The sequence below is a fragment of the Lutra lutra genome, chromosome 7 (genome assembly GCF_902655055.1).
Source record: "Lutra lutra chromosome 7, mLutLut1.2, whole genome shotgun sequence".
Lineage (NCBI taxonomy): Eukaryota > Metazoa > Chordata > Mammalia > Carnivora > Mustelidae > Lutra > Lutra lutra.
Window position 1 is genome coordinate 95,363,917 of NC_062284.1, and position 13,682 is coordinate 95,377,598.

The window sequence follows — 13,682 nt, forward strand, 5'->3', positions numbered from 1 at the left end:
ATTTTCAAATGCTACATAGTCCCATGATACAAGTTTGAAGTTGCTAAGCAAAACTTAACTGTCTTTTTCTTCCCTTTGGTTTCCTAATTCTCATCTTTTGATCATCTCCTTCTAGAGTCAGGTGCAAGACCTCGACAGAACTGACCTCATGTTAGGGACCATGGTTAGAAAGGCTAAATGACTGAAGTGCTGTATTATCTCATGGGCAGTGAACAAAGTTTTGGAGTTATTTATGGCATTGTGAAATCATATGATTTCACAGAAATTACTCTATAATATAGTTTGCATCAATATTATTTATAATTATTATTACCTAGTTCTCTTCTTTCACTAAGTCATTAACATAATTTGACTTCTAACTATTTACTATAAATATATATTTTAATATAACTCACATATATGTCCTAAAATGTGCATACATATTTCTTATAGATACTTGAAATTATCAAGTTCATAGAAGTTAATTTGTAATTTGGTTTACTCTAAGGCCTAGGGATTACTTGATCATAAATCACATGTTTATTCTAATCAGTAATACGGACATTAATTTGTATTCCACATTTCATGGAAGAAGATGATGTGCCCAAATTACCTAGCTTCAGGCAAGAGCTATGTATATTGATAGGTATTTGTTAGCATCATTTGTTTTATACACACAGACAAAAATGGAAAATCATAAAATCATTAATTTCTGCTTGGACAGAAATGGCTATGTGTATCTGCTGTTATTTTTCAATATATAATTGCAATGATACATTAAATAAAAAATATCAGTTCACTTTCTCTAGTCATTACCACGCCTTGTATCCTGTTGAATCTCAACATTAGTGTCCAGTGAATTTTCCTAAAACATAGCCTTCATCAGGCTTTCTATTTCTCTGATATATGTCAGATCCCTTAGGTAGACTCGACACTCTGGTTCCACCATTTCCCTTTAGCTGCTGTTAAGAGCACTATTCTCCATCCTAACATGTGGCTCTCCTCACATTTTGTAACCTTTGCTTTCTGCTTAATAAATACTTGTTCAGATGGTTTGCATTTTTTTCACTTCCACAAAACTTATTTTAACTTTGCTGTTTTCAGGGTTCTCTCCCTTGTTCACCTATTATAGCACAGGATTGCCATTCATTTTGATGACTATTACTTTCTGGTTTTTATTTTATTCAGTAATTTATTATCCTAAATGTGATGACAAATTATTTGGTGGATAGAGACCTTTTACAATAATTCTTTCTTATTTTCTATAGAATCCTATATACCACTAAGCCCACAGCATGTGCAGTTTATTCTGTTGAACAGAAATGAGTGAATTCAAGACCTAAGGCCAAAAATAATCACTATAAATCTATACTTTCAGTAAAGTTAGTTTAAAAAGTTTGGTACATTGGGTGAGAAACAAAAGCAAGTCAACCCATTTGGTTACCATTAATTCAACTGATGAAATAATATTCTTTATTTATTACACTAAGAATTAGACTTGTATATTTTGAAATACCAGCCTTTCTCTGTCATATCACTAATTTCATTTAAATATCTCAGCTTCTACTATTCATTGTTTGAGTAATAAATAAATAGGAGGAGAGTAAACTTAGGAATTGTTGGTGGTTCAAAACACAGACCTAAAAGGTAAGTGAACTAGATATTGCCTATGGTCTTATTAGAGGGTCTGTGACAAGTATGTGTAATAACACATTTCAATAAGTGGTTGTAAATCATGGCTAGGTTCTATCCACCCCCATTCGAAAAAAAAATACATCTTAATTCAACAAAGCTATTTACTCAATGAATGTCTTCCACCTATAGCATTATTTTCACACCGATACTGGCATTATCAGTATTAAATACAAATAGGACTTTACTGAAAAAAGCTCAAACTGTCTTTCCTATAATGTCTAACTCCAAGGGAAAATAATGTGAGCAGATTTCCTATTTGAAGAACATATTTGGGATATAAGCAAGAATCTTTCTTTTTTTACTAAACAGAAGAAATATGGTCTTTAACCAAAATGAGAATAAAAATCAGACTCCTAGAACTATGTAAAAGCTTATCACCATTGCCTTCTCTATATCTTCTAGAAAAGTCTCCATTTTAAAAATTTTGAATGTCAGCACTGAGTAAGTTTTAATTCACTCTTGCTAAAAAGTAACCTGAGATATTTTATTAAGATAAATTTAATTAGAAGTTAATTATAGATTTCTTAAGTTCTATGTATGTATTCTGTTAGTCAGTCATAAAGTGACATACCTAGACCATGATACTGTAGCTCAAAACATGACCTGTAATGTATTATGGTCAGTCAGTATATAAAATTTTTATTTGATGAAGTTTTATATCTTTCTAAAAGTACCAAATGAAGACATTTCCCATTATACTACTAAGGGTACTTTGATAAACACAAATTTCTCTTTGAATTAGTCATTAAAAAATATGTGACATTTTTGCTTTCCTCTAGGCTTTAGTTGCCAGAACACTTAGACTCAAATACAAATTAAGTCAATGATTAATTTTTATTTTTTCCCCCAATATATTCTATAAAGTCTTGGTGAAATGACTTTCTGATTCCAATCTACACCAGAACTTTTAACTCCCTTGCTTTGTTTTTCTTCTAGCACACTCAGAAGCTTAAATATCTAGTGTAAATTATTATTATTTTTAATATATGGAGTCTTTATTGTTTCAGAGGATCAAACAGAAAGGAATCATCATTGCTGCTCTCAAGGAGCTTAGAGTCTAGCAGAGGTCTGGGGGACAATTATTATGATAGAGATGTGCACCAGGTGTTATGGGAACAGAAGGAGTGAGAGGATGAGGAAAAATCTCAGCGATGTCCCTGAGTTTGTTTCTGAAAGAAGACTATGAGTTATTTAGGGGATTTAAGAGGGGAAGAAACACTTATTCTATCATGTGATTTTAAAAATACTCATTTGCTTAATTAGGATTTATGTAGTGGGTAAATAAATGTTTACATTTGCAGAGCACCATGTGATGGGGAGAGACCTTGTTTCATGTAGTTCAGCAGAACAAAGATAGAGTCTTAAAAAACGCCCCAGATACAAGTCAGCTCAGTTTCAGGGACTTCATGCATGGCTGGTATGACCATGCAACTGCCCTAAGGAGAAGCCAGAGGGGTGTATATCCTTGAGACCCTTATGTTACTGGTTTTAGACAATGATCTCTACCCCAGAAACGATGGGTCCAAGAGACAGCAAGGAAGTCAGTGAGCAGGGAAATTCAGTAATACACCCAAGAAGCGATTAGCATTAAAACTGAGCATTATATCCTAAAACACATTTCAAGACACTGAGGATTGATATCCTGATCTCCACATGTTTCAATAACCTCTACATCACTGACCAGTCTCTGCTTCCATTTATTGCTCTCCTGAAATTGTGTAGCTTTGAACACGTAAGAGCTGCATTTACTTTACAGAAGGAAACAGATACTGTTCAAAAACTAACTTCCAAGTCTGTTTGCTATTCTTGCATCTAGGAATGCATCAAAAGCCACATTCCTACTTCATTCTTTTCTTCCCACCTCAGTGGAAATGACATTATTCCCTCTTCAAGGCTAATTCTCCTACTAGAATTCTCAATTTCCATCTCTTCAAGGAACTTGCTTTGCTTTGAGCTTTGTACCTAAAAACTTCCCATTCTATCATTTTTTCCTCTTAAAATAGGTACTTCTATAACCCCACATCTCTCTACTTGGTCACTTCTCTCCCACCCTCGAGATTCATGAGAACAGATCCTACTAATGTACTCCTTTTCTTTGCTTCCCATTTGTTCCACAGTGAAATTAGCTTTCTAGAGCCACAACTTTATTAAACCATACTTATCAAGTTCAATGAATGTATTCATAAGTGCTTTTTGTATTTTTATCTTTAATTTCCTGATATGTTATGATGATGCTTATATCTCACATTCTTTCTAGAAATAAATGAAGTACATTTTTTACTGAATTTAATAAGCTTTTGTCATATCAGCTGACCTCATATGAAGTTCAATTCCTCTTAAGAACATTAGAAATCCAACTGATTAATCATGAATCAAAATGCCTGCTAGTAGCTACCGGATTGCTGAAATAATTTATACTATTATCAGATAGCTATATATTGTATCATCTACATATAAATCAATAGTTTAAGGGTGACATAGTGTAGTTTTCATTTATTTTTTCTTCAATTTTGATGAAACATTTAACTAGCAAGAAATTGTACCAATGTGGCAAATAAACGCTAAGATGCCTCCCAATGATTTCTACCTCTTAGCATTAACACTCTTGTGTAATTTCCTCCCATTAAGTGTGGGTTGGAATTATCAGCTGTTATAAGAAATAGAATAAGAAGTTAAAAGCCAGAGGCATGTATTTGCTCTCTCTCTTGGATTGCTTGCTTTGGAGGAAGCCTGCTGCCATGCCAGTCCCAGAGACATCCATATGTCGAGGAACTAACTGAGAGAGCTGAGAGGAATTCAAAGGCCAGCAAGAAATCAATGCCCTTAGTCTGACACTATGATGGAGTGAGGCCTGCCAAAAACCAAGTAAGCAGTCTTAAAAATATATCGTCCCTAAGTCAGGTCTTCAAATTTGAGGGCAGTCATGCCTGACAGCTTACAACCTCATGGGAGACCTTGAGCTACAGGTCTCTCAGCTCAACCACACCTATATTCCTGACCCACAGACTCTCAGAGGTCAGTGTTTGTTGTTTCAAACCACACAATTTTGGGGAAACTTTTAACATAGCAATCGATAAGGAATACAACATATTTGACTTTATTTCAAAGAGGAATCTCTTTTCTAAGTAATGCATAACTGATTGCCCACTTTTTGTATTAAAAAATTGGAACTCTCCTCAATGATCCATTGAGCACTAGTCAGAGTTTAAACAGCAGAGATCATGTATGATTACTCAAGAAGGAACAACTGCAATGAGGCTATTAGAAATTCAGAACGAATCACTTTTGAATCTGGACTTCCAAGAGAATCAATCAAACTGAGAATGTGATTAGTAAAATTAGTAACTATAAATGCACCCAGGTTTCCAGATAAATGAGTGTCTTAGAGTAACATCTGCAAAGAGGGAAAGTTTCAGCTATAGGCAACCTCTCCCTAATGAGGTCATTCAGCTGGTCCTCATTGATGAGTCAGTGTCTGGAGCAGGCAAAAACTAGGAGCAGGCCTAGATTTTAATAAGCAGCATGACCATGCCCTGCCGACAGGGACTCAAATGACATATATGATTCCTGCAAACTTCAACCACCTGATAAAACAGAGAAATGACACAGGCATCAAAGTGGCAGATGTATGAGAACATGGAAGAAAGGGAGATCTGCTTTCTTCCTGAAACAATCTGGATAAAACTAGCAGAGGTCAGTTGCACATTTGCTGACAATAGAGAGGGTAAGAATAACAAGTGTGAAGTTAAAAAGTATAGTAAAATTATCTTGGATCTCAACATGAATACGCGGAAGTTTTGAGAAGGGGCTAGCCTGATAAAAACAGAAACTGCATATTTTACTCATTAAAGTAATTCAAAATATTGACCTTGGAATTATTTATTTAAAAACCAATTTAAGAGGCGCCTGCATGGCTCAGTGGGTTAAAGCCTCTGTCTTCGGCTCAGGTCATGATCCCAGGGTTCTGGGATCGAGCCCCGCATCGGGCTCTCTCCTCGGCAGGGAGCCTGCTTCCTCCTCTCTCTCTGCCTGCTTCTCTGCCTACTTGTGATCTCCTTCTGTCAAAAAACAAAAAAACAAAAACCAAACCTTTAAAAACCAGTTTAAAATAAGCCTTCTTCCAAGGTAATCTGGAAGGAGAGAAAGGAAGTCTAAGAAATATATTCAAAATAAAGAATAAATAAAACATACATCAGCAGCTCATGGGAAAAATTAGAGTTGATCTACTCCTACCTTCGTAAAAAAGTTGTCATCTCACAATAAATAAGATGGTTTGGCATTGTGAGATTATGATTTCTGTTCATAGGTTAGGCCGCAGTGAACCAACCTATGACCACTGTCCTAACTTTTTAACTGCTTTTCCAGTCTATATTCTTTTTTTTCAATGATTTTACCTACTCCTAGAAAATCTGTTTTCCCACATCAAAGATCTCATCATGCACATTGTCTGCACAAAAGCTGTAATGTTTCCCCTGACCACTAAATGAGCTAAACTTTTATGGCATTCCAGTAAGTCTCCCCACAGAGTGGAGAAGTGGGCAAACTGTGTGTCTGCTTCCAGACTGGTATTATGACGGCTCCTCTATTTATTGGCTGTAACATTACGACAAGTACGGTGAAGTAAAATTCTCAGTTTCCCTATCTATGAAATAGAATTATGACTTTAAGGAGCACTACTGTTTATTGTGAAAATTGAAAGAAATAATCCATGATGTGTTAGGAATAGTGACCTGGCCCATAAACATTAGCTATTACTTTACTGTTGTTATTATTGCTGCTATTTGAGATTCAAAGTAGCCTAAGATTATGAGTATCTACCACCTGATAGGAGATTTTATATAGGTTACCTCATTTAACTTGAACTACAAATTTCTGAAATAGACATTATTATTCCCATTTTACAGATGAGGAGGCCACCATCCGGACAATTTAAAGGAATTCTCTAAATTCCTACAGTGACTGAGGGCTAACAGCTGAGTTCCTGCCCAGATTTCTGACTTCATGTTAAGGGTACTTTTGACTGCACAAATTTGTCCTTCCAGATTTGTCACCTAGTGCTCCACTGTGAAAAACATTGGTTAATAGTGCTGGCCATGAGTCTACGTCCCAGCATAACTGGTCACTTGCAATTCATACACACACTCTGAGGTTCAGTGTTCTCTACTGTAAAAGATGAACAGTGATGCCCATTTTTATGAACTGATTTAGGGGATTACATCACTTAAACAGTGCAGTAGAACAGATCATGTGCACAATTTTATTAGTTAAATAATTATATATTTATATTTTTAGTTTTATTCATTTGTATCAAAACACTTAATGTAATCCTAATGGCCCACATTTTACTTCCTCATTATTACTGCCTTAATCTTCCCTGTGTTTATAAAAAATGTACCGTTCTTTCATAAAGAAATGTTTTCCTCAGTCCCTAAGCATTTCCATATTCTTCAGCTAGATGCAGATCCACAATTCCTGGTCTAAACTCTGTGAGTTTAGAGGCTTCACCATCAGAATTTAGTCTTATTTTGGATAGGTAAAGGAATATGTATCTTGTATATTATACGACAGTGTCTGGAAGGAACTGGAACATAACATAATTAAACAGTACTGTTTTTGCTGCAAGTAGTATAAAAGTTCACACGTACTTGGATAAATAAAGACTATAAATAAGTTCATACTAGCTCAGGTTATATATTCTGAGGCACAGAGATTAGGCTGGCATGCATTGTCAGATAAGTAAGTGACAAAATTTTGTGTTCAGTTTTTTTGATTTTAGAATCGTGCATAAAGAATTGTAGACCCATATGATCTCTCCCCACCTCCCGCAGGAGTTTTGATAAGCTCTTTAAAAAAAAAAAAAGATTTTATGTATTTGAGAGAGAGAGAGAGAGTGAGTGCACAGGAGAGAGAGAGAGAGCACAAGTGAGAGCATGAGCAGGGGAAAGGTAAGAGGCAAAGGGAGAAGAGACTCCCTGAGAGGCCCAGGCAGGGCTGCTTCCAGAACCCTGGGATCTGCCGAAGGCAGATTCTTAACCAAATGAACCACCCAGGTGCCCCTGCTAGGCTCTTTCTAAAGATTACGTGGCATTCTATCCGGTATTTATGCATCTTGGCTTCCATGACTGTACAACGGTCTCTACGGGCAAGGAATGTATCTTCATCTTTGCATGCTCTTTAGGACCAACGATGTTCTTACATCTTACTAGTTGTGTTAGGCATATTTTATAAACAAGAAAATATCGTATTAGTATTCCAAAAAATATCATATTACTATTCCATATTTTATAAACATGAAAATATCCTATTAGTATTCCGAAGTGCTAAAAGTATTTGTCTTGCAAAGATGGCAGCACTCCTTTTCATGGTCATTAATAAAGAAGCAGCCTAAGTTATACTGGTATTAATTTCCCAATAAGATCATAAAGAATTTAACCCATTGATGATTTGCTGGAATTAAGATTCTAGAAGGGGTAGATAATACTCCAAAAGTTCACATTCTAATATAAAATTTGGAAATTAGGACCTGATAGGGGACCATTCTTAGCATCTTATTTTGCAATTTGCAGGTAAGTAAGTCATTTAAAAGTCAATGATGATATTCTTTGACTTGAACTGATTTCATGCTGTGTGTTTGTGAACATTTTTCTTCTTAGTTACGATGTACTCTAGAAGAAATATAATAATTCTTGCCGTCTTACCTATATGTTGTCCATACATGTGATAAAAGAAGCTGAAACAATATGCAGTGTTCGTGGGGCCGTAAGGGTTTTTAGGAGCTATGCTGAAAACAGGGCTGAGAAGTCGGGCCTTTTCGCCTTCCAGTCTGGGCCGAGATGTCTCAATGTACATGTAAAAACCTTTAAAAAGACAATAAAAAATGTTTAAACACATTATTATTAGGTGACATGAAATTTGAAATCATGAAGAAGTTTTAGAGTTTTTATATGAAGTAAATTGTAGAGTCACAGAAGACTTTTGATCTAATTTATTAACTATTTTTATATATAATATAAAGAATAAATAAATGATCTACATAATTCAACAAAAAATTACTTAAATGTATAAAAACTTTGGACAAAATTGTAATTTTACACTTGAATTATTTAAAAAATTCCAATCTCTCAACTACATGTGTCAGTGAGTTCTGAGAGAAGATTCATGTCTACAAACTTTGGAAATATTTGAATTATTGGTACTGCACATTAAAAATTTAACGTTTTATCCCATAATCTTCAAATCTATAGCTAAGCATTCAGTTGCACGTCATATTAATGGCATTAATAGCATTAATTTCTGAAAGTCTGAGGCTGAAGTGTGATTGTTATAAATATAACATTTCATACCCTCATACCTTCTTTGGAGCCGCTACGATCAGCATTAGGTCCTGTGTTTGGAGTATATTTTGTATTTCTTGTCGCAGTACTTTGCTTGGTCCAGTCAAAATTATCTGTATCATCTTGGGTGAACAAACAAATGTTACCATCTTCAAATCCACAGTGAAATTCTCCTGTTAATGAATTTTAAAGTAATTAATATTAATTAAACTAATATAAGTACTTTAATATTCTTATGAAAATTTTAAAAACTTTATATAGCAATAATAATGCAAGACTGAGATAGTGGCACCAGAGCCATAATAGGGCACACGATTATGACTAAACATAAAACTTTCATTTTTAACAAAAAAGAAAAAATAATCTTGATATATAAGCCAGCCCCTTAGTTTAATAACTTAAACCCAAACCACTTGCCTCTGAAATACTCAAATAATTGAAATTAAAGAATATAATTCACGCTTGAATTATGGCTGAAGACTTTTCCCAACTTTCATTTTTTGAGTGTAGAAATAATCCAAAGAAAACTTTCAAATACAAAATGAGCTTTATTCATTTACCTGACAACATGTTAAAGCTGTATACCTTGAGGTTATAATTTTTCACACCATGTCTGGAGATCGTTTCTCATATACCCACTTGCAGAAATGGAAGTTTACTTAGGGGAAGATAATGGCAAACTATTTTAAAAAGTAGTTATCTTTACATTTTTTTCTGAATGTGGATTTGGCAGATGGCTGAAATTCACTAGAAATAATGAAAAACCTTTTATGAAGACTGTGGGAAGACTGGCATTTCTTATATGCCTGCCACATGCTGAGTTCAGACCCAACAAATAGTTCAATGAGAACTTTCTTCAACTGTCCTTGTACTTAGGGTAAAAATAATGTTTCTAGGTATCAAAGGGTTTTCTTACTGGGATGTACCCTGCTTGAAATATAGGCATAAATAAAGAAGATAATGTCAACTAGACACAAAGAAGACATGAACAGACATTTTTCCAAAAACATCCAAATGGCCAACAGACATATAAAAAGATGTTCAACCTCACTGATCATCAGGGAAATGCAAATTAAAAGCACAATGAGATATCACACGATGAGATGGCAATTAAAAAAAACAAACAAACATTGCCAAGCATGTGGAAAATTGGTACTCTCATATACTGTCATGGGAATGTAAAATGGTGCAGATAGTTAAGAAAACAGCATGGAGTTCCTCAAAAATTAAAAATAAAACTACTGGGGGCACCTGGGTGGTTCAGTTGGTTCAGTGTCCAACTCTCGATCTCGGCATTGTGAGTTCAAACACCACGTTAGGCTACACGTTAGGCTACACGCTAGGTGTGGAGCCACCTTAAAAAAAAAATAGAACTATTGTGTAATCCAGCAATCTTATTTCTGGGTATCTATCCAAAAAATTTAAACATTTTTCTCAAGGAGATAGTTGTACAGTTGTACTCCTATGTTCATTGTTCATTGCAGCATATTTCACAATAGCCAAAATATGGAAGCAACCTAAGTGCCCATCAGTGGAGGAATGGATAAAGAAGACATACATATAATGGAATAGTATTTAGCCTTAGAGAAGAAGAAAATCTTACCATACATGACAACACTGATGAACCTGGAGGACATTATACTAACTACATTATATTAAACCAGTCCTAGAAGAATTATGCTGCATGATTACACTTATGAGTTAACTAAAATATCCAAATATATAGAAGCAGAAAGTAGAATGGTGGTTTTCAGGGGCTGGTGGAAGACGGAAATGGAGAGACATTGGTCAAAAGGTATAAACTTTCAGTTCTAGAGATCTGCCATAGAACTTTATGCTGGGATAACAATGCTGTATTGCATACTTAAATGTTATTAAGAAGGTAGATCTCATATTAATTTTATAATCTTTAAAAATTTTTTTAAATTATTTAAAAAATTAAAAATTTAAAGACCTTAAAGTTTTTAAATTAAAAAAAATTAAATACCAGTTTACAAAAGGAAGAGAGAAGGAAAGAAGATAGGAAGGAAAGTAGGAAGAAAACCATTGACATATACACATAAAAATAAAACAGAAGGCTTTTCCTTTGAATTTCAGGAATATGTTGTTTTGTTTTTGTTTTCAGATTGAAGACTTGCTATACTTCTTTGTGTTTATTTATATTCCATATTATGAATAGGAATACTTACAGGGAATATAAGCATTTTGTGAATTCTAAATTAGTAAATTTCTATATAAACAACATTCCATATAAAATATTTTTCATTACATATTTATGCCATAGATTTTATACTAAAGAAGACAGGACTGCTTGATACTATCAACTGAGATCTAATGTTGGTGACAACAGTATAACTATATGCATGGATACATTTCTTTAAATACCTTTTAGGCACAATAGGAGATACCTTTAGCTGCTACTTTGGAGTCACAATAAAGCAAAGCTTGATTTTAAATGTTTTCAGTTGTTTAATTACATATTGTATATACACAAAGAAAATACCAAAAAACAAATGTAAAAATTTGGGATTTGTTTGTAAATCTGCTGCCAAATCTTACTTTTCATGTCATTTAAAAGTATATATAATGTTTTTTATAAAACCACTTAAACATATCTTTTGTATAATTTAGCCTTGTTTGAAAAAAACTTGCCCACAAAAAACAAACAAGTTCTTAAAACCTGAAAACTGAAGTCTCTCATAGTAAAATTAAGCAAAAAAGACAGCTTACGAGAACCTAAGACATGTCCATAATTTTAGATAGACCTAAAATTTTTCATAATTTGATTCCTTTACAGATTATGTAAGTTGTTTACAATAAATTTGAAGGAGACTTAAGACTCCAATAACCCCCATTGGACAAAGATACATAAGTCATCTCCATAGTTCTTCATAACTTCTGTAGACATTCATCTTTGTAGTGAAGAAACTTATTACTTATTACTGGAAAGATTTTATAAAAAGTAGGAAGATAAAAGTGGAAAAACTCACTATTCTGGGCCATAATAATCTTATGATTATCCTGTTATTATATGTAGGGAAATTATACAAAAGTCTATTCATTTAAAAGTTTACTGAAATAAGGAATATCTTGATAATGAAAATGCATGTCTGTAAAAATTTATCAAAAGTCTATGTAATATTAAACACTAAAAGATCTCATAAAATAAGAAAGTAATATAGTCCAGGATTTTCACAAAGACATGCAACTGAAGACTAACTTGATACTGAATTTTTCAGTGATTTTCTAACTATAACACGCTCTTGTTAGTTTCGGGAGGTACTTGGAAATAAAGAAATATATTTGAAATATTCTGTATTACATGGTCTGCAAAACTGTGCTTTATTTACCACAGTTCTTGTCATGATGGTAAAGAATAAAACTTTGGAATAAGCAGGCTAATGCCCAATAGTCCTCTAGCCCAATGACTCCCTCTTGTAGCCACCTATCCTATTTCTTTATTTTTTATTTTTTTAGCTTTACTGAAATATAATTGAAAAACAAAAGTTACATATACTTAAGATATATACAATTTGATGTTTGAGATACATTTTGAAATAATCACAATGAAGCAAATTAATATAATCATCACTTCACATATGGCATAGTTACCATTACCTTCCTTCCTTCCTTCCTCCCTCCCTCCCTCCCTCCCTTTCTCTTCTTTCTTTTGGAGGTGAGAACACTAAAGAGCTACCCTCTTAGCAAATTTCAAGTATACAATACAGTATTGTTAAGCACAGTCATGCTGCACATTAGATCTCCAGAACTCATTCATCTAACTAACTCAAAGTGTATAACCTTTGACAAACATCTTCCCATTTCCCCCTCCCTCTTGCTCCTAGCAGCCACCATTCTACACCATTCTGAGTTTGAGTATTTTAGATGTCATGGAAATGAGATTATGCAGCATCTGTCCTTCTGTGTCTGGCTTATTTCACTTAGCATAATAAACCAAATTCATCAATGTTGTCTCAAATGGCAGGACAGCCTTTTTAAAAGCTGACTAATATTCTGCATTTTCTTTATCAATGAATTCACTGATGGATATATGGATTATTTCCATTATCTTGGTTATTGTGAATAATGCTGCAGTGAACTTGCCCTTGCAGGTATTTCATCAAGATTGAGCTTTATTTCTTTTGGGTATTTACCGTGAAGTGAGACACTGGATCATTTGGTAATTCTATCTTTAATTTTTAAAGAACCCTCCATACTGTTTTCTCTAAAGGATGTAGCAATTTACATTCTGGCCGACAATGTGCAATGGTTGATTAAAGAGACTATCCTTTCCCTACAGTGTGTACTTGTTACTCTTGCCAAAAATCAGTTGACTGTAAATTTATAGATTTATTTGTGAGCTTTCTATTCTGTGTCTCAATGACAGATTTTATGGCAGTACCACACTCCTTTGATTACTGTAGATTTGTGATATATTTTAAAATCAGGGAGTGTGATGCCTCTAGCTTTATTTTTATATTACAGTAGCTATTTGGGATCTTTTATGGTTCTATGTGAATTTTAAGATTGTTTTTTTCTACTTATGTAAAGAATGTCATTGGCATTTTGATAGGGATTGCACTGAATTAGTAGATTGTTTGGGGGAAGTATGAATATTCTAACTATATTAATTCTAATCCATGAACCCATGTCTTTCCATTTACCTGTCTTCTC

At 33.9% G+C, this 13,682-nt stretch overlaps 1 protein-coding gene across 1 annotated transcript in view; it reads right to left on the reverse strand.

Annotated features, from left to right (window-relative positions):
* MDGA2 (MAM domain containing glycosylphosphatidylinositol anchor 2) overlaps positions 1-13,682 on the reverse strand; it is an 888,742-nt gene that overhangs the window by 31,098 nt on the left and 843,962 nt on the right. The window contains exons 13-14 of the mRNA XM_047738228.1: positions 9,026-9,181; positions 8,373-8,531 (exon numbers count right to left, since the gene is read on the reverse strand). Coding sequence (XP_047594184.1) covers positions 8,373-8,531; positions 9,026-9,181 — 315 coding nt within the window. The remainder of the gene's footprint in view (positions 1-8,372; positions 8,532-9,025; positions 9,182-13,682) is intronic.